Here is a 20,552-nt window from a genome sequence, read left to right as displayed (position 1 = left end):
CTCTTTTAAACTCGATTGTTCCTTAAATCATTTAGCACTCCACAGCTCATGGTGTAGATAGCACACAAGAACTCAGTCAAGATTTATTGCCATTCATATGTGCAATGAATAAAAGTTTGTAAAAGTACAGAAACAACAGAATAATGGCATATGATGTGGAGCTATTAGAACGGTCTGAATAGCTAGCTAAGGTACTTGCAATTCCCATATGTTATTCTGTCGAAGAACCAAACCAGTTGCATTAATAAATATTTGCCTGCTTTTCAGAAGGTAAGCAAAGCAGACTACATGCCAAAGTTGGTTAAGGTAGCTAACTAATTGCACTGTTTTGTTTCATCACAAATAATAAAAGATCTTGGATGGGGCAGGCAAAAATTAATTAATTGAAGGCAATGTCACTTTGTCAGTTTATTTTTTCTAAGAGCACGGAAGTGCAGGGCATTTCCAAAGCAGCTGCTGGTATTCCTGATATTTCTTCACCAGGCACTGCAAATTTGATTCTAGTTCCATCCCCAGAGTAGGATATGGAAGGGCATCTCTCCTAATCCAAAACCCAGATCTAGAGTTGACAGACTTCTTCAGATTGTGCCAAATCTGCATGAATATTTGAAAGTAAAGCTAAGCCATGACCATCATTTAAACAACTATTTCTTTGGCAAACGGCTCATTATAAAATTAAAAAATATATACTTTTCAGGACCTCTTAGTAGCTTTGTAGTACTTCCCAGGTTATTGTTGCCTTCTCCTTCTGCAGCCAGTCCCACTTTCCAAATATTTTGTATTGGAGGAATGCATCACTCACACCTCAAAAACAGTAATTAAAACTGAAGGTTTTCTTAAACCATGTTACAGAGTCCAAGTCATGCTTTGCATGGAATGAAGATGGGCAGTTGGTTAAGGTAGTCTCATGCCTACCCTGCAACACAAGTGATTGCTTAGTGATGCATCTTCCTCAAACAGTGGAACTGTACTTCAGGTAGCACCAAACATCAAGCAGTTCAAAACCTAGATAGCACCATTGTATCGCCTTTAGAAAAAAACACTGTTTGCACATTTCCCTCTTAGCTCTTCTGCTAATTGATGGGTTATTTTCAGTGTCCTACACTTGAACCACTGTCCTCCCTTAAAGTGCTTGCTTCACATCAGACTTTTTTCAAGAAATCTTAGCTTTCACTAGCCTTACTCAGTATCCTTCTTCATTATCTCTTACTTACATTAGTCATTCATCTTCTTTATGTGGCTCCAGTATCTGAAACTGAGCTTCTGTTGTCACACAAGTGAACAGCTCACATTGATTGATTTCACAACTGCACTAGAGTCCCTTATTTAATCTAAATCTCAGTGTTGGAGCTGTTGAGCTGTTATCTTTAGTTAAATCTTTTATTTATTTTTAACCGGGTAAACCCACAATGCATAGTTAAAGGGTGACTTGCGAACATAGTCTGGTTAAGTTAGTTGCTTAGTGTCACACAATATGCAGATGGAGGCTGAGGATCTCAAAAATGACACTGAAGAAAGTAGCCTGTTATAACCTTAATCGCATGTATTAATTGTTAAAACTTAATTTATTACAGTTACATGATGATCCCTATTGTTATCATTGATGCTACTTAAGCATTCTGCTTAAAATTTTGATGGGAAATTCAAAGGAAAATATAAAGGTGTTACTGATCAATGCTAGGGTCCTGAACAAGAAACTACACTCCTTACAAGCCCTTCTGACTGTTGAAGACATTGCCATCTGTATAGTGACTGAGGCATGGTTTAAAATAGCAGAGAGTACTCTGGCTGTGCAAGGCTATAACTCCTTCCACATGTTTAGACCAGTTACTGCACAGGAGGGGAAAAAGGTAGAGGTATATCAATCTACATTCAGAAGAGGCTCTTATCAAAGCTGGTAAAGCAGCGTGATGCATTAGAGCAGTGTTCCTCAAACTTTTCTGATCATAGCCCACTTGGCCAAAGCACATGACTCAGTGGCCCACTAGCCCTTTCCATAATTCACATTTAAAGATAGGTCATACTTTACAACCACAGGTGAGCCTACAAATGCCACATCGAAATGTAAATTTATGGGCTTTGCATTTATTGTCAGTCCTGAACTGATTCCAACTAAAAATTAAATCAAATGAAAATTGAAAGTTGGGATATATACTGTGAATAACACCAAGAAGTGACATCATTGTAAAGTATATAATTACTTATTCATGGAATTAAGTGGGTGCATATGAAAAAAGCCAAAATATACTACCTGAATTAATGTGAAAATGGCACTGCTTGCTTTTAGAAACCAGTAGAAGTATTTAATGAATAATAAAATAGAAAACATGAGAATACTGAATATGTAGTTACAATAAACACCAGAGTTTCAGTCAGAGGAGATATAAAAATAACACAACTGTATATTTTCACACAGATGCAGAAAAAATGTTTAACTAATCTCTCTGTATTTCCTGACTGTTTTATTTTACATGTAATTTGCCACCTTTTCTCTAAAAGTCATCAATTTTAGGAGGGACTAAGAGGGACAGAGCTAAAATTACAGTAAAAATCAGGAATGTCCCTGAAAATCAGGGACAGTTGAGAGGTGTGGGAAGGGATGTCACTGACGCTAGTGTAATCACCGTTTGTATGAAAACTGTATCTACTGCACGACTGGTATATATATATAAGGCTTATAAGCAGTAGTTAATAAAATTATTACACATACACTGACTACAGCCAGTCAGTCCAACAGATGACTTCCTTAAGCCATATTATCATTTACATCTTGAGTATTTCACCCATCTCACTCCTTTCTTTCCTTCTCTTCCATGGTGGTTTTCCTGCTTCTGATGTTGTCCCCCTACCACCAGACATCATTGTGTCCTTCCCATACAAGAGCGATATTTCTGGAGCCATGTCTCAAAGTAACGATTTTGAGAGAAGTCTCATTTTATTAAGAACTTTCTTGATTTTTGTTACACTTTTTAGAAGAGGCTACTGGGAGCTAAGAGGTGACATGTGTAAGCTGTTTGTGTTGGGAGCCACATTTCAGCTTGAGATTGTTTGTCACCACTTCTTCCAGGGGAAGGCAATCCTTAACCGCTGACGGTCCTTTTCTATGTCTGATAATGAGTTCTGATGCTTATTAAATAACTCTAAAACCCTTATTTTTTATTTTCAAGGCATTATTTATTTTTTTCTGGAGCAACATATTAATAAACACAATAAAGAAAATACAGGAAAAATACATCGGTCCTAGTATTTCATCTAGGTTCCTTCAGGTGCTTATTTACGGTCTGCTCAAGCTTGCCTGTTCATTGTATTATTTCTTCATAGCCATTTTCTCAGTACATGTTGTAGTGTTACATATGGGTTTGAATATTAGTATCTTTCAAACAGCCACTCCTTCTGAGAGCTAGAGTGACTTTGGAGTGAGTATATTTAAAGTGTAGCACACTGCTTCAGAATGCATCTCCCAACTAACAATAAAATACAATCCTACTTGAGTGTAAATGTACTGAATAAACAAGTAATCTCCGTGGTATCCCCAAAGTCTCAAACAAATCACTAAGCAAGTATAGTGGGTCCAAAAAACAAAACAGTACAAGAAACGTCTCTGTGTGTGGACATGCTCCACCTAAAGAAAACCATATCCCCTCGAGCCACACGCTCTAGGGATCTAAACCTCACCACAACAATAAATAGGACGTGCTGGAGGGATAGATTCTTGTCCCAGAGACTTCCCATGCTTTGGAACAAGATTCCAATCTACATTAGGCAGAGCTCCTCGCTAACACTCTTCAAGAGAAACCTTGACGAGTGGAAGGGAAACAGAAAGTTTACCCCCGGGGTTCACTTCAGTGGCTCTGCTGGACACACAGGGAACTAATCAAAGGTGAAAGCCAACACTTTCTGGCTAGGCTTATAAATGCCTTCGGGCAGATAGCCTAGTACCTACCTATGAACCTAAATATCTAGTTAATCACTGTATATTAATACCATTAGATAATTAATGGTAGTAGAAGTAGCGAACTTAAACTTGTCCTAAGTCAAAAAATAAAAAATATAATTTGAAGTATTATACAGAATTGCTAAGTATTCAAAAGTAATCCAAGCATGGTAGACAGTGTTTTTTAGTCAAAATTCCTTTATTAATCACACAGACAAGTGACCCAAGTAAAACAAAAATGACACAAAAATAGTTTCATCACAATCTTTTTTTATCAGGTATGGGAGTGGTTTATTGTACTGTAAAACACAGTGTATTGGTATATATGTTAACAGATTCGCATCACTTCACCTGTCAGTGTGACATTCCAACTGATCCTGCCCTACTTAGTAGCTGTCATAATAACATAACCCTTATGTACTTTAAATAGGGTTGCCAGCTTTTTCAAATGCCCAAAGTGGGAAGTGGGATGTTTTTGGTACAAATGTCAGATTTTGCAGGGCAAAACATACCTACGACCAGTACAAAGGACAGAACTTCACGTTTTGGCCTAAATAAACGCTTATTCTTGTAGCGTTTTAGTTGCTTATTCTGTTTCTTATAACACTTAGGTGTTTCAGATACAGAATACATAAAAAAATAGGAAACATTATTATCATTATCCTAATATCTCAGGACATTTGCCATTTTTTTATTTCTTTGCAGGACACAACTTCCCAAAGAGGGACTGTCTCTCAGAAAGTGGGGCAGGTGGTAACCCTAACTATAAATAAAATTAATAATGATGTGGTGCCTCTTATTAACCATATTATTAAGTCTGTGATTTTATCCAAGACTGTATACTACATGGTTGGAAATATAGAAACCTTAGACCTTTTGGCAATCTAAAAATATATAGTAATGTATACATATACATTTTGCATGCAAAAAATCCATTATGCAAACTATATTCGATTTCCATAACCTATTGTTAAAGATCACTTTTGTCCTTCTAGACTTCTTTAGGTCTATGTACAAGAACCCTAAAACTATCTACAAAAATATTACTGTATAATTAGTTAGTATTATTATTAAACATCATTTCAAATAATGTGGGAAAAAATATGTGATGATAGAAACAAAATATACACTTCTATTAAAAATTATTTACCATGGTATTTAAAACCAACTGGAATAATAAAATAAAATTAGTTATGTAAACAATATGGCAATTTTCTAAGTTCCAGTACACTTTTAAGTGAGCAGTAGTAGTTTAGTCCAGGCTTCCTAAAAGAGTTCATCTTTAATTGCCACATGATTTCACATTTTTTCCAGCATATTCAGGATGTATCCTTCAAGATCACCCGTGTCTGTGTGATCCAGTATCTGGAACTTAAAAATCTGTGTGTCTTTTTTGCAGAGCAAGGTGTTTGGCTAGTGCATTATTTTTTACATCCAGATCAGATTTCTGCCAGATGACATGATGTCCTATGCTTAAGTTTATTTACAGTCTTGCCCACATAAAATGCATCACATTCATTGCACTGTGCCCTGTAAATCATGTTTGTAGTGTTACAGTCAGCTTCTGCACTGGTCTTAATGATTTTCTTTAAATAAGGGTATGAAGGCTGCCAGCCTGGCTAGATAGAATTTTGTAAATAATTCTGTCATTTGTAAATATTAATATAATCCACAGGCTTGGTTTACAAATGTAAAGAGCACTATATGTTATGATTAAACTATATGTTGTACTGAGCTTCAAAAATGTAACCACAGTACACTTTGCTGGAAGAAAGCTGATAAGTCAAGCATTGTATGACTGTTTGATCTCAAGCTCAGAGACAGGCTGTCTGCGCCAGGAAATTCTTTCTATTGTCTTGATTTAAGAGATAATTGCTAAGGTTTTACATCTAATGTCTTTTATTGCTGTGGCTTCCTGGCCAGGTGCAGCTTACTAAGAAATGTAAGTTTTGCATTTCTGTTAGCCTGGGAACTAAAGAAGTGATAGAAATGATGTAATGTGAAATGACTCAGCAGTACTGGGTGTTTATCAATTTAAGACTGTCTGAGAGAGAGAGAGCGCGAGAGAGAGAGATTTGAGCGTTTTGGATTTTGTCTGAAGCTGAACACATCAGCTCACCAGGACTCTGCCTTTGCCCTGTACGTAAGTTATGTAGAACATTGTTTCTCTTAGAGTTAGATGGAAATATAGCCAGATTAGCTTAGCTGTTTTCTATATTTATGTCAGACTATCCTACAATATTGTTTTAAAAGTTTCCTGTGATCTCTGAACTCTTGATTAGCACTATGTTGAATTGATGAGATTTGTCTTATGTTTTTATTTATTATTATTAAATATTTTAAACCTTTCAACTGTGGCTGTTTTGTGTAGAGATAATTTAAGCTCTTAGGGTACATTGCATGTATTTGGTGATACTGCCCAAGCCACTCCAATAGTCTTGCTGCTCAGTCACACTTACTGTGATAACAGTAATATTACACAGTGAAATTGGTCACTCTTTGGGAAGGGCCTTATAGTAGCTGATATTAGTGGTTGGTGGCAGTGGTGCTGCGGTAGCATTGTCACCTCACAGTTAGACGTTGCACGTTCGATTCTCAGAGCGTCTTCTATGTGTCGACATGCGTGAATGGGCATTCCTTCGTTGAAGGTTGTGCGTAAGGCCCGGCAAGCCAGCACGTAAAAATCTACTGCCAATCATTAGCGGACCAGAGTTCCGCTGTGGCGACCCCTAACCGGGAAAAGCCGAAAGACAGTCTGGGCAGAAAGTGGGCATAGCTGGAGAACCTGTGAGTGCCTGAGAAAGGGAACCAGTCTTCCCCAGGAGTGTCTGTGCGTTTGTATATAACTCATATGTGTGTGTGTGTGTGTGTGTGTGTGTGTGTGTGTGTGTGTGTGTGTGTGTGTGTGTGTGTCAGCTACTTGGGCAGGGATATGAAGCACTGGTTGAACAGAGAGGGTGCTGGAGATTTTAGCTTGACCATTAGGCTGAGATCTGGACCCTATAGCTGTGCCAGTAGGGAGTCTTATTGGGGATCTGTTGAGAAAGGGAGAACCCAGCCCCAAACTGACTCTGATCTCTGTGTGCTGTTAAGGGAAATTGTACTTTACTCTGTGTGTACTTGTTATCCCACAGTATGCACACCCCTCACTGGTGCTAGTGGTGAGGATTGAGGCTCCTTGATTACTGGGCCAGTGCACGGGAGTCACAAAGGGGAATTAAAAATGTCACATTGCTGTATAATTATATAAAATGTACAATTAGCTTCACATCTTTTAGTGTTTCTTTCATATAGTCTAAGTTTAAATTCAGCAAAACTTCTAATGTTGCTGGCCTTCCTGTAAACAAAGTATGGGGCTTCACCCAAGATGTTAATCAGATAAAGGTTTCTTGTGACAATGGCCCAGTTTTCTTTAATAACATTTTTGATACTGTGATAATCCAAAGGTTTGTCAGGATGCAGCTATTTTTGCATTTGTTATTCTGTATGAGATTATACTGAACAGACAACTTTTAACAACAGTGAAACTAAATCAACTGTTTGCATTATTTACATAGACCTGAAAAATGTTTGAGTAGTACAAATATTTTAAGAAAAGAACTTTCAGTGAAGCAAACAAATAATGATTAAACAGGGCTAGAAGTCAGTTCAGAAAGTCTCAATTAGGTTTGTTGTCCATGGATTGTTAGTAAAACTCCACTGATGTATTCTAAGTTCTTTAGTTCTGACTTCCCTGTTTATGGTTTCTTCTAGTAAGGAGAGAAATTCACCAAGACTCAGAGAGGTGGTAGAGGTCCATTTCCTTGTAATACGTTTCCTGCTGATATTGTCCATAATAAGTATGAATGTGATTTATTTAAAGAAAATGTTTCATCAACATTAAGAAAAATTAAAGTTTTTAGTTAATGCAAAGTTATCTGAAAATAAAGCTGTCTATGGGATTTCTTAACATTCTCCTACAGGGGAGGTTGAGTGAAGGTGCTTCAGTCTTTTTCAGTTCTGTAATGGGTTCCAGGATGTTTTTTAACATCTGACTTTTGTAGCCTCTCACTAGTAAATCATTCTCTAAGTTGTTCAGGTTTCTCAAAAATGGTCCCATCTTGGTGGTAATTCTAGCTAATCTGTAGCCCTAGGACTTTCACCACATTATAATTATTTTTTGCAGGATCAGACTATTACTGTGGCATAATAAGCTAACCCTCTTTGGTTTTTCTAAATAGATCAGTGGTGATTCTGTTATTGTCGGTGTCCTTGGAAATCTGCATATCTAAGAAAGTGGTTGAAATATAGGTATGGGAAGAGGTAAACTTCATGAAGGGGGTTGTTTGATTGAGGTAAGTGATAAAGTCTCCAAGCTGCAAGGTATCACCTTCCCACACAATAAAAATAAAATCAATAAAATGGAAATAGCATGTGATATGCTGCATGTAGTCTGTGTTGTTTAACACAAAGTCCTCCTCCCACTTACCCAGGGCTATGTTAGCAATGCTGGGAGCCATGGCAGCCCCCACTGCTATACACATTTTTTGTTTGTAGTGTTTGCCATTGAAGGTAAAGAAATTAAAGTCCAGTACAAGATTAATGCACTTGCTTACCTTTTGCAGCTGTGCCTGTGCACCTTGATTATGTTTCTTAAAAGATTCCATAGTTGCTGTTATATAGTAATTGTAAGGGAGCACTGTGCACAAGGGTTCCACATTGATAGTTAATAAAATACTGTCAGCTTCCACTGTAATGTTTTTTTTTTATTTTCCTAAAAAACAATCCTTTGAATCTCTTATGTATGACTTATTCCTTTGTGCTAAAGTTTTCAGCAAATAATTAAGGTAAATGGCCTTGGCTTCAGTAAGGGAACCTCCACTTGCTACCACCGGTCTATAAGGTGGGTCTTCTCTGTTCTTGTGTGGCTTTGGTATTCCAAAAAAGTAAACATGGGCATGGGCTCCATTATTAGTTATAAAGATTTTCAGTAGTTTTTCTTCCCATAATGTGGTGAGATTAGTATTCCATAAGTCGTATACTGTTTCTGTGTCATTCATGGTAAATAAGTCATAAAATCTATTATCCTCCAGCATGTTCTCTATCTTTTGGTTACAGCTAGTGGTATCAATCACAAGTATACCTCCTCCCTTGTCTGCCATCATTATGCGCCTGGATTTATCATTCCCCTGCTCGATCAATGCTTTCTTTCTCTCAATGTTAAGTTATAAAATTTTTTCTTAGGACGTTTTTTAAGTAGTTTTCTGATCCCCATCTCGCATTTTACTTCAAAAGCACCTAATGTTTGATGTAGTATTGGACAATAGCTACTGGGCCTTTTTATAGTTTAATCAATAGGTTTATTTTCAGTGTCATTAATTTTGCTATGAAACTGTACCTTTAAGGTGAGCTTCCTCACAAACATTTTTAAGGTCTTTCGAAGTGAAATGTGAGATGGATATCAGGAAACTACTTAAAGAAAACCTCCTAAGAAAAAGAACTTTATAACTAAACACAGGGAGAAAGAAAAGCATTGACTGAACTAGTCAATGATAAATCCAAAAAAATAAATAATCTCCGTGGTATCCCCGAAGTCTCAAACAACCCACTAAACCAGTATAGTGGGTCCAAAAACAAAACAGTGTAAGAAACTTCTCTGTGTGGAAAATTTTCTATATCTAGTTAATCACTGTATATTAATCAGATCAGATAATAGTAGCAGAAGTAGTGAACTTAAACTCGTCCTAAGTAAAAAAAAAAAAATCAATAAAATAAAACATATATAATTTGAAGTATTATACAGAATTACTAAGTATTCAAAAGTAATCCAAGCAGGGTAGACAGTCTGTTTCGAGTCGAAAATCCTTTATTAAGTACACAGACAAGTGATCTAAGTAAAACAAAAATAACAGAATAATAGTTTCCTCACAAGCTTTCTAAATATATATATATACTTTTTATCAGGCAAGGGAGTGGTTTATTGTGCTGGAAAACACACTGTATTGGTATACATGTTAAATTCACATCTGTGTTAACGATAGGTTGTGGAAATAGAATATGGTTTGCACAATGGATTTTTTGCATATAAAATATATAGGTATATATTTATATATATTGTTAGATTGCCAAATGGTCTAAGGTTTATATATTTCCAACCATGTAGTATATTGCCTTGGATAAAATCAGACTTAATAATCTGGTTAATAACAGATACCTCATCATTATTAATTTTATTTAAAGTACATAAGGGTTATATTATTATGACAGCTACTAAGTGGGGCAGGACTAGCTGGAATGTCACACTGATGGGGGAAGGGATAGGTTCATAGGTTCATGGGTGTGTACTAGGCTAATGGACCTGGAGCCTTAACAAGCCTAGCCCATAGGATCACCCTGGCATCGTGCCACCTGACCTTAGTTCCCAGTGCCTCTGTCAAGTAGAGCCAATAGAGTGGTCCCTGGGGTGAATTTTCTATTTCCCATCCACTCATCAAGAATTTCTCTTGAAGAGGGCCAGTGAGGTTCTGTGTTTGACATGTATGGGAAGTCTATTGCATAGCATGGGCAGTCTCTAGGTTATGAACCTGTCCCTCCAGCATATTCTGTTGATTGTGGTAATGAAGTTGAGGTCTCTGGAGCGTGTGGTGCGCAGGGATTGGAATTTCTTTAGATGTAGCATTTCTAACAGAGCTGGTCAGACATGGCTTTTTACGTCAAGCAGAGATCACCTCTAAGTAGGCAATATGAGACAGAGAATAGTTGGAGTTTTTTTTTAGTCTGTCCCTATAGGACAAGTGTTTAAGGCCTAGGATCCTCTTTGTGAGGTACTTTTGCGGCCTCTCCAGTTGTTGCAGCTGTCTAGTGAGGTACATGCCAAATGAGGCATTGTACTCTATGATTAGCTTAATGAGGGAATACTAGAGGGAGACAATGACCTCTTTTTTCCTGGATGCAAAACCCTTAGTAATGAGATGTGCCACATAGAAGGAGTTTCTGACCATAGTAGCAATGTGGCAGTCAAAAGAGAGGTTGCTGTCAACCTGTGTTCCCAGATCTCTTATTACGCCTTCTGTGTTCAGTGGACTACCATCAGTGTGGTAATTCATGGGAACTGGGTTTTTCCCAAAGGGGATGATGACTCATGTTTTTTGGCATTCTGCTTAAGGCCATGGTTCTGACACCAGTCATTGGTCTCAGTGAGGCCTTTCTATAGGTTGTCAGCATCACTTGTGGAGTTAATAATAGCTCCCAACTTGCAATCTTCTGCGAACTTTGTCAGCCGGAGTCCCTTCATTTTGGCCTGGACTTTAGAGAAGTAGATACCAAACAGGAGAGGACCAAGGACCGGACCCTGCTGGACTGCACTCGTGACTGGTCGGCAGTTTGACTTGGAGTCAGCTACTTTCACACTGTGAGTTCTATCTGTGAGCCAGTTTGCAACCCACCTAGTGATATAGGGGTTGATGCCTAGCTTAGTGAGTTTTTCTGTGATTCCTGAGTGGAGAGTGCTATCAAAGGCCGTGGCCAGATCAAGGTAGGCTGTATGAACCACCTTGCCTTCATCCACACTTCTGGTGACTGACTCAACGAAGTCGACCAAGTTGAGCAGGCATGATCTGCCCTTCACAAAACAAAACTATGTGGGATCCAGAGTTTGGAGATTCCCTATATCCATGTTTAGTAGGTCCATGATGATGCGTTCCATAGCTTTGCATATCAGACTCGTCAAGCTAATGGGGAGATAGTTCCCAGGGTCTGTAGTCTCTCCTCCACTTTGTGGAGAGGGATAACTGTAGCAGTGTGCCATTCAGTGGGGACAAAGCCTGAGGTGAGGCTGTGATTGAACAGGGCACACAGGTAGGTGAGGTGCCAGTTCACTCTGTAGTTCATGTAGAACACAGCCAGGGATATTGTCAGGTCCCGTAGAAGCTGTATTCTTGTCCTTGGATAGTGCTGTTTTAACCTGTGCAGCAGTAGTACTGGTCGCCTGGCAGTCTATCTCTTGGCTCGGTATAGGAAGTACCAGTGTGCAGTAACTCGGAGCAAATCTGGGTATTGCCGTGAAGATTCTTTACATAACTATAGAAGGTCATGTGGTAGTCTTTATTATCTGCTGCAATTCTGTTTTCATAGCTAGCTTTAGAGGATTTGATGAGGGATCTCAACTTTTTGTTGAGGCTGATAAGGAAGTTTTTCCAGTCTTAGGACTTCACCTTATTCTGCATCAGTTTCCTCCTTCTGTTGTAGAGTATGTTTATGCAGGGGACCACCAGATTGGCTTCCTTTTTTTGGAGGAGAGTGTCTTGGTTCTATTGGGTATGGCGAGATCCATGCATTTGTGTACGTGTTCGTACAGTGCACTGGTATATGGTTCGGCAGTCATGCAACTATTCTCCATTTGCATGGGTGCCATGAAGTTAGCCACCTCCATTTTTAGGTACCCAAAGTTAGCTTTGGAGAAGTTTTTCATGGTTGTTACTTTTGCAGGGGGGGGGGTGGATTTCCAAGGTGATTAGTTTGTGGTCGGATCTAACCAGGGAGGAGTTGACTATTGGTGTAGAGCAATGGTCGTCCATGTTAGTAATGACCAGGTCAAGAATGTTGCTACCTCTAATGGGGGTAAGAACAAGCTGGTCCAGGGCATTGGAATTAATGATTTCCAGGAAACGGGCAAGTGTATTTGTACATGAGTAGTTTTTCCAGTTAATAGAGGGGTATTTGAAGTTGCCCAGTATGAGAGTGCTAGGTTAGACCCTAATATTCTCCAGGGTGCTTAGGAATGTGGAATGTGAGTTTTGGGACATGGTTGGGGACCTATAGCAGGCTACGACCTGAATCACTGTCTTACCAAATGTTAGCTGCACCTGAAGTTTTTTTGAGGCATTTTGTTGGGCTACCAGTCTAGAGGTGTACGAATCCTTTATGAATATGGAAACACCACTGCCTTTGGAGCTTTGGTCCATGTTCTGGGGCCTTAAGGTGTTGAATGAGTTATAGCCTGGTAGTGCAGAGGTGCTTTCTGGTGCTTTGAACCAGGTCTCTGTTATAGCACAAATGTCGATGTTCTAGATTTTAAGGAGTGCTTCGAGCAAGTGCATTTTGAGATTTAGACTTCTAGCATTGAGCAGCATGACCCTCAGATTGTATTTGTTTGTAGCTGTTGTGGTGGTAATTTGGTCTTTGGAACACCATCTAAAAAGGCACTATAGGGGTGGCAAGAGCCTTGGCCAGTATCTGGAAGCTCAGGGGTGACAGATGCAGGCCATTTCAGTCAAAGCATCAAGGTCTGTCAATCAAGTCATCCCAGGCAGGCAGATACTGGATCCCCTTAGAATGACACCAGAAACTTAGCCAATTGTTGAAGTTAATCATTTTCTGCTTGTACTATGATATCATTCTGGGTGATGGTAGGATGCTGCTCAGGGCTAGGGTCATACCCACCTGGGCTACATAATCCGAGAGCTCCTCCATGTCTCTTTTCATGTAGTCCAGGGAGGTATGTCTCAGGTCATTCACACCAACATGTACAATGACAGTCATATTTGTACCTGTTGTTGAGGGACCTGAGTGATTGCATTATGTGGCAGATCCTGGCACCTGACAGGCAGCTGACTGTTACTTTCTCCTTATTCAACCTAGTGAGTGAGACATCAGTGTGCCTCACTATCGAGTCACCTATGACTAGTGTGTTGGGCATGCTGTTTTGCCTTAGGGGCTTTGGTTGAGTGGCACACTAGAAGAGTTATGTATCTCGTGATTAGTGTTGTGTTGTGGTGGTCGAGTACGTTTCTGCCTTGGAGGTCTCTGCTGTTTGGGTTGCTTTTTATTGAGAGCCTCCGCAAAGGTGGGTGTGTGGTTTGTGTTTTTATGTGAAGGCAGTGCTGGTGTGTGTTCTGGAGGGCTATGTGTTCCATGTGGTGTTGTGCAAGTGATGACCTTGTCCTCTTGTCCACCTATTCTGGTCTTGGCTGGAGAGTGCGTGACTTCCAGTTTGGATATACAAGTGCATCTCTCGCAAGTCTGAGTGTTGGGAGGTAAGAGGAGAGGGTTGTCGGTGTACACGAGGCAGTGAATTTGTTAACATGTATACCAGTACACTGTGTTTTACAGCACAATTAACCACTCCCATACCTGATAAAAAGTATATATATAGTTAGAAAGTTTGTGATGAAACTTCTATTCTGTTATTTTTGTTTTACTTGGATCGCTTATATGTGTGCTTAATAAAGGATTTTCAACTGGAAATAGACTGTTTACCCTGCTTGGATTACTTTTTAATACTTAGTAATTCTGTATAATATTTCAAATTATATTTTTTTGTTATTTTTTTGACTTAGGACAAGTTTAAGTTCACTGCTTCTACTACCATTATCTGATGTTATTAATATACAGTGGTTAACTAGATATATAAATTGAAAATCTTCCACGCAGAAAACGTACTGAAGAAAAACACATGCAAAACCTACATCTCACATTATGTTCTAGTGATGGTTAAACTACTACCGTATGTATTTTTTAAGTTAGAAAAATTCCTGTTTTATATCTCGCCAAAATAGTTTGAGAGACATGTGACTTTAGAAAAGAAACACCTAGTACTGTCTTATTAAGTAATCCAATGATGGAAGCAGGCCAATGCTGCACAAAAATAATAAGTGATTGAGGTTACCCATAAACAAGATTTTAGTAGCCATTTGACAAATATATTGTAATTCGTATAATATATAATAATATGCAATGTATGGCAACTAGCAGCATCACATATCTAAGTATTTCATGGACAACCGCTGTTAACCCCAGAGCTGTAACCATTCTGACAAACTGCAACTAAGTAAATACAACAGACTGATTCCATGGACAAAGGACATACTCCGGCTGGCACCTCAAACAGCTTATCAAGAAAGCTCTCAGCTTATCTGCTTAAGAATTGGGAGCAAAACCAAACATAACAAGAGGAACAAAGGTCTAAAATAAAGAGCAGTTTTTGAATATTGTTTTCATTCACTTTTGTGTAGAATAAGTATGAAACTCTAATGTCAGGCATTAAATTTAATTCTCAGTGACGATTTTTGTTTTAAATGTTTCAATTAAAATAGAGATACAGGGGAAGTTGAGCGATATGCCTACGCGATCCAGTACAGTCATGGAAAACACCAATTCTTCTGCAAATTACTTCGCCTTTAACCGCACTTGTCACCAACCATCGCCACCTTTTGCTGCAGTATTATTAGGCATCCACGGATTTGGAAGCACAAACCCTAACTAGTGTGACAATGCAAGGTTGCAAATAAAAGTACATTTCACTGTGTTTTTGTCTACTACTGGTACGTAATGCAGTAGGAAGACAGTGGCTCACACTTCAGGCTCTCCCACTTGGGCAGTAACAGGATGAGCAAGCTAAATGCATCACACTGGTTGCTTCTCTCTTTTGTAACAGTGTTTCTTAAAAACGAACACACTGCCATACCTCATCCTCCTAAGCAAGACGTCTGGACAAAGCCATAAGTAAAAGTGGAACAAAAGCCAAAGAATAGGGACAATTTGTAAATATTGCTCTTGCAAACTTTGAAAGTTGATAGAATAACAGGTTTTGAATTATCATGAATTTTCTTAAGGGTGTGAATGAAACTCAGATGTCTCATTATTTTCTAGTAATTTGCCAGAAAACCACAATTTTATGAAAAATGGACCAAAAATATGAGGCAAAAATCTGTACAGTTGAGATGTATGCAGATAACTGTCATTTTCTCACTGCCAACAGGGTCTCACATCCATGCATTCCACAATAATCACTGCTGTGTCTCTGACTGAAGGAAGAAACACCACTTCATTCCCATTTTAATGACATTCACAAGAGAATAAAAACAAAACACTGGACAGAAAACCACCTGCAGTTTAGTCAGCATGTTACATGAAGAAATTTAAAGACAGTGCCCTCTGTCTACAGCATTTTGATAATGTAAATACGAGTTGCTCAAAATAACCTTAGTTTTACACATTAATTCCATTTCCCTTAGCTCACCTGCCAAAACAGTAACACTTCCCAATTACCTTTTACCTTTGAGAGTGCAGTCTGGGTTCTGGCTCATTCATATACAATCAACAACTTCTTACTTGGCGCAAGCGCAACAACGGCTGCCCATAGTGCGGGAAATCACATACAGTCAGGAGATTAGCTGGAAGAGCTGTGAAAGTGCTGCAAAAACCACAGCTAAGCAGTAACAGTGCCATTATTGTGTTAACGGAAGTGTTAACACAGTAAACTGAACCATTACTGCTTAGCCATGCTGAAATTTGTTTGTTGCATCATTTTCATTCTTAGCTTGAAGAGGCAGGGATATTTATTTAGTAAGAATATTCATGGCCCAGACCCCACTTTGAGAAAGGCTGCATTTGAGCGTCATGTCCAAATAACCATCAAAAAGGTCCCATACCATATATTAGCTAGCTATAGAACTCCTTCTGTGACAAAAGAAAGCCACAATGCCTGTCTATAAAAATTAGAATCAATCAATATTAAACCCAATCCCATTTTCCTAGCTGATCTAAATTATCCATTTTCTTCTATAGACTGGGAAACCTACACCACCACTGATGCACAAGCACAGAGATTCCTGGACTTTGTCGGTATAAATGCTCAGAAACAATTGGTCAGAGTACCCAGTGGTTGGAGTAAACCGTGGATCTTGTCCTTACTAATATGGGAGCATCTTGCACCATTCCTTGCTTATCTTCATCACTTGTTAGGTCTGATCAGCAAGTGGTGAAGATGGGCAGGGGATGCAAGTCTTGCATATCTTCATCACTTATTTGATATGAGCATAAAGCAGTCTCCTTTGAAATAAAACTGAAACTTAAGATTCCTTCTACCCAATTTCTGTAAGACAAACTGCCTATTTTTAAGTGATACATTGGCAAGCTTCAGATCCCCACTAAACTAAATTAACTCTACTGAATATGCATAAATGTACACCACCCCACTGTACCAGCATGTAAAAATGGATGCAGCTGTACCCTGTAAGAACAAGTGCAGGGCAGACCCCAGAAACAAACCCACGTGATAGAACCAAAATACCAACAAGCTTTATAATAAAAGGAAAATAATTTTGACCAAATTTAAGAAGAGTAATTCACAGAATCTTCAGTCCCTTCTTACCACAATAAATAAACAACTCTGGAGCTTAACAAAATCCATCACAGCCAAGTCTGAGGCTAAAATAGCTACCCAAGCCAAAGACAATCACAAGGCATTTTTTAGGTTTATTCATAATCATAAAAGCATAATACAGCTATGCGCTGAGCTGATTGTGAATGTTGAGACCTACACTGAGGCTGAAGATATAGCAAACCTATTGGCTGATAAGTTTAGGTCTAACTTTACCCGTCTTTCCCCTCCATCTGCCCCTCAAGATGTAGCCGAAACTGGCCCACCTCCAGCTGTCATGCAAGACCAAGTCCTAAAAATGCTATCAAAAGCTAAAATTACTGCATAATTGGGGCCTGACATTATCCCTGGATGTATCTTAAATAGTATGAAGCACAATTTAACCACACTCACTCCTAAGAACACTGTTAAATCTCAGCCTCTGTACAGGTTTTGTACCAAGTGAATGGAGAATAGTTATAGTCATCCCCCTGCATAAAGGAGGACCTTCCACAAACCCAGTCTGACCAGCCTCAGATGCAAAGCCATGGAAAATCTTATCATGGAATTAATTAATCAGGACATAAGGAGCCTCCAAACACTGGACCCATATCAGTTTGGATTCATCAAGGGCAGATCATGCTTACCCAACCTGGTGGATTTTTTTGAAAAGGACACCGAAGCAATGGATGAAGCCAAAACAGTACACACTGCATACCTCATCCTGGCCAAAGCTTTTCATACAGTTCCCCACTCAGGAATAATAGAAAAGCTAAATAAACTGAGAACAAACCCATGTCACACACCAGATTGCCAACTGGCTCACAGATAGGACAGAGATAATCAGATTAGGGATCATTAGCTCCACAAAAAGACAAACCAGTGGAGTCCACCAGGGCCTGTTCGGCATCCACTTTTCTGAGGTAAGCGCTTGTACCAAATGGCTCTGGCTGACTAAGTTTGCAGATGACTGTAAGCTAGGAGCAGTCATTGAATCCTCAAATAACTTAGTCATCCTGTAGGAAGGTTTGTTTCAAATAAATAACCGGTGTCAAAATCATTGTCTGAAACTACATGCTAAAAATACATTATTGTATCCTTTGTGAAGTTATCTACCCCAGGGAATAACTACATTGACAGTACTCCCCTACGGGTTGACCCAGGTGTTCAAGATTTGCAAACTTGTGTGGACAGTGACCCTAACTTTTGACCAACGTGTATATCATTGTAAAAAGTCCTTTTGTACTGCACAGCTTATAAACAAAGGGATTGTGTCTAGATTTAGAGATGTCATTGTCCCCCTTTACTCAGCCATCATTAGACCAGTCATTGAATATAATGTCCCCCTTTGGCATGTATCTATTCAGACACTTGCAACAACTAGAACACCCATGAAGATACCTTACTGAAAGGAAACAAGGCCTAAACAACATGCCTTACATGGACTGACTCAGAGCCCTGTCACTGTACTCTGTATCCTACAGACTGTTAAGAGGTGAGCTGTGCCTGGAATACAAAGCATCCTTCGACCCATTACTGGTGGATTTACTGCACATCAGCAAATGAAATGGCATCAGAAATACTCAGTCTAAGGATCTAAACCTTTTCTACAATATCTACAGAATGGTTTGGAGGGACAGGTATATTTCACATTGGATATTGCTGCTGAGGAACAGACTCCCCTTCCACATAAAACAAAGTTCATCCATGTCCATTTTCAAGTACAACTTAGATGTATGGATAAGAAACAAAAAAGTTACCCCAGAGTTGCCCCCTGTGCTACTAATGGACAGAGGCAATTCCTAAATGCTTTCTGCCATGCATGGTTCCTCTCAAATTATCTATAGTATGAACCCAGTTATTCTTATTGGGAGTAATATATAATTATCTACCATGGGATGGGTAAAGCTAATCCATAATCAAATGGGATAGATTATTTCAAGCACAAAAAGGGAAAGTGGCTAGGCTTAAAATGGCCTGCAAAGGCATCTGTCCTAGTACTTGCCTGTGAACCTATGAACTGTAATCTGTATAGTGCAATTAATATTACTATTGTACTGAAATTTTCATAATGGGCATAGTTGAACATTTACCAGATGGTCTAGTTCATGTACCTGAAAAGATAATCAATTCATTGATATGTTGGCTGATTAACAAACAGAAATGATGGATGCTGTGAGTTTTCTTAAGTTGTGTGATATACCATAAAAGAACATTCTGACAGATTCTTGCAGAAGGCCCTACAGTCTATAGCCATTTCCCTCCATGATTGGTTTGGACTTGACTTTAAAATTTTGAACTTCTGAATATTATTCCCTCCTATTCCTCTTCTTCACCATTTGTGAGAATTTTTTTAAGTGTGTCTTGTAGGGGGAGCATTTTCCTATGATGTTTAACTCACAAGGTAGATGAACTGTGAAGAGCGTATATACTCACTTCTTTGGTACTGATGTATGGCGCATAAGTTTTCCGTTGTTTGATAACAATATGTGGAGGAGCATGGGTGTGCACTTCTTTACTACCAATGCATGTATCACAGATATTCACTTTTTCTAGTAGCAACATTTGGAGAATGAGTGTTACGGCTTTGTTAATGAAGTATGTAGCATGGCTGTGTACTACTTTGGGACCATTGTATGTAGCATGGATATTCAGTTCTCTAGTAGTAATGTATGGAGCATGAGTGCTACTACTTTGGTAATGAAGTATGAAGCATGGTTGGATACTGCTTTGGTACCAATGTATGTAGTATTCACTTCTCTAGTAGTAATATATGGAGCATGAGTGGTACTACTTTGGTAATGGAAGTATGAAGCATGGGTGTGTACTGCTTTGGTACCAATGTATGTTGCATGGATATTCACTTCGCTGGTAGTAATGCTTGCTGCATGAGTGTTACTACTTTGGTAATGAATTATGAAGCATGGGCATGCACCGTTTTGGTACCAAAGTATGGGGCATGAGTATTCACTTGTTTGGTACTAATTCATGTATGAAGGAAGTTTTGGACATTAGATAGGGTGACTTCTCAAACAAGGGAATGCACGTTTTGAAAATAATCTGCAAAATGATTGTTGTGAGTAAAAGAAAGTCCTAAAGTGGTACATGCCAAGCAATATTTTGAAGAGTTACTATTGTGATGAATACCTCACATAACTGTATGTATGCAGTGAGCTGAAAGAAAATAGCCATATTTAACATGTTCATTGGAAAGGTGGCTCAGATGGGCTGCAGTGTTGACTCTTTATGGCAGTTGTTTCACTTTGATGAATGGGAATGTTTCTGTACCTGAACTAGTACAAAAAATTATAGCATAAACGTCAAAATAATTATTCTTGTGTCTTTAAGGTTTCCATTTGTTGCTGTGTCAATAGGCTTCACTGTCAACAAAGAGGTAAATTAAATTTCAGTATTACTTGTGTCATTTTATTAACTTGCAATATTAAAACTGAGATTGAATCACTTGGTGTTTTAGGATTGTACTTTTATTAAGATGTT

At 38.7% G+C, this 20,552-nt stretch overlaps 1 protein-coding gene across 3 annotated transcripts in view; it reads left to right on the top strand.

Moving 5' to 3' along the window:
* Positions 1-20,552, top strand: part of IMPA1 (inositol monophosphatase 1) — a 450,995-nt gene that overhangs the window by 59,082 nt on the left and 371,361 nt on the right. For all 3 annotated transcript variants that reach the window (XM_044089366.1, XM_044089368.1, XM_044089367.1), the window contains exon 5: positions 20,403-20,448. In XM_044089366.1, the coding sequence (XP_043945301.1) occupies positions 20,403-20,448 (46 nt within the window). The remainder of the gene's footprint in view (positions 1-20,402; positions 20,449-20,552) is intronic.

This window comes from Protopterus annectens, chromosome 12.part0, assembly GCF_019279795.1.
Source record: "Protopterus annectens isolate FY-2018-M chromosome 12.part0, PAN1.0, whole genome shotgun sequence".
Classification (NCBI taxonomy): Eukaryota; Metazoa; Chordata; order Ceratodontiformes; family Protopteridae; genus Protopterus; species Protopterus annectens.
Note: the sequence above shows the minus strand (reverse complement) of the source record. Positions and strands in the feature narration are given on the sequence as shown.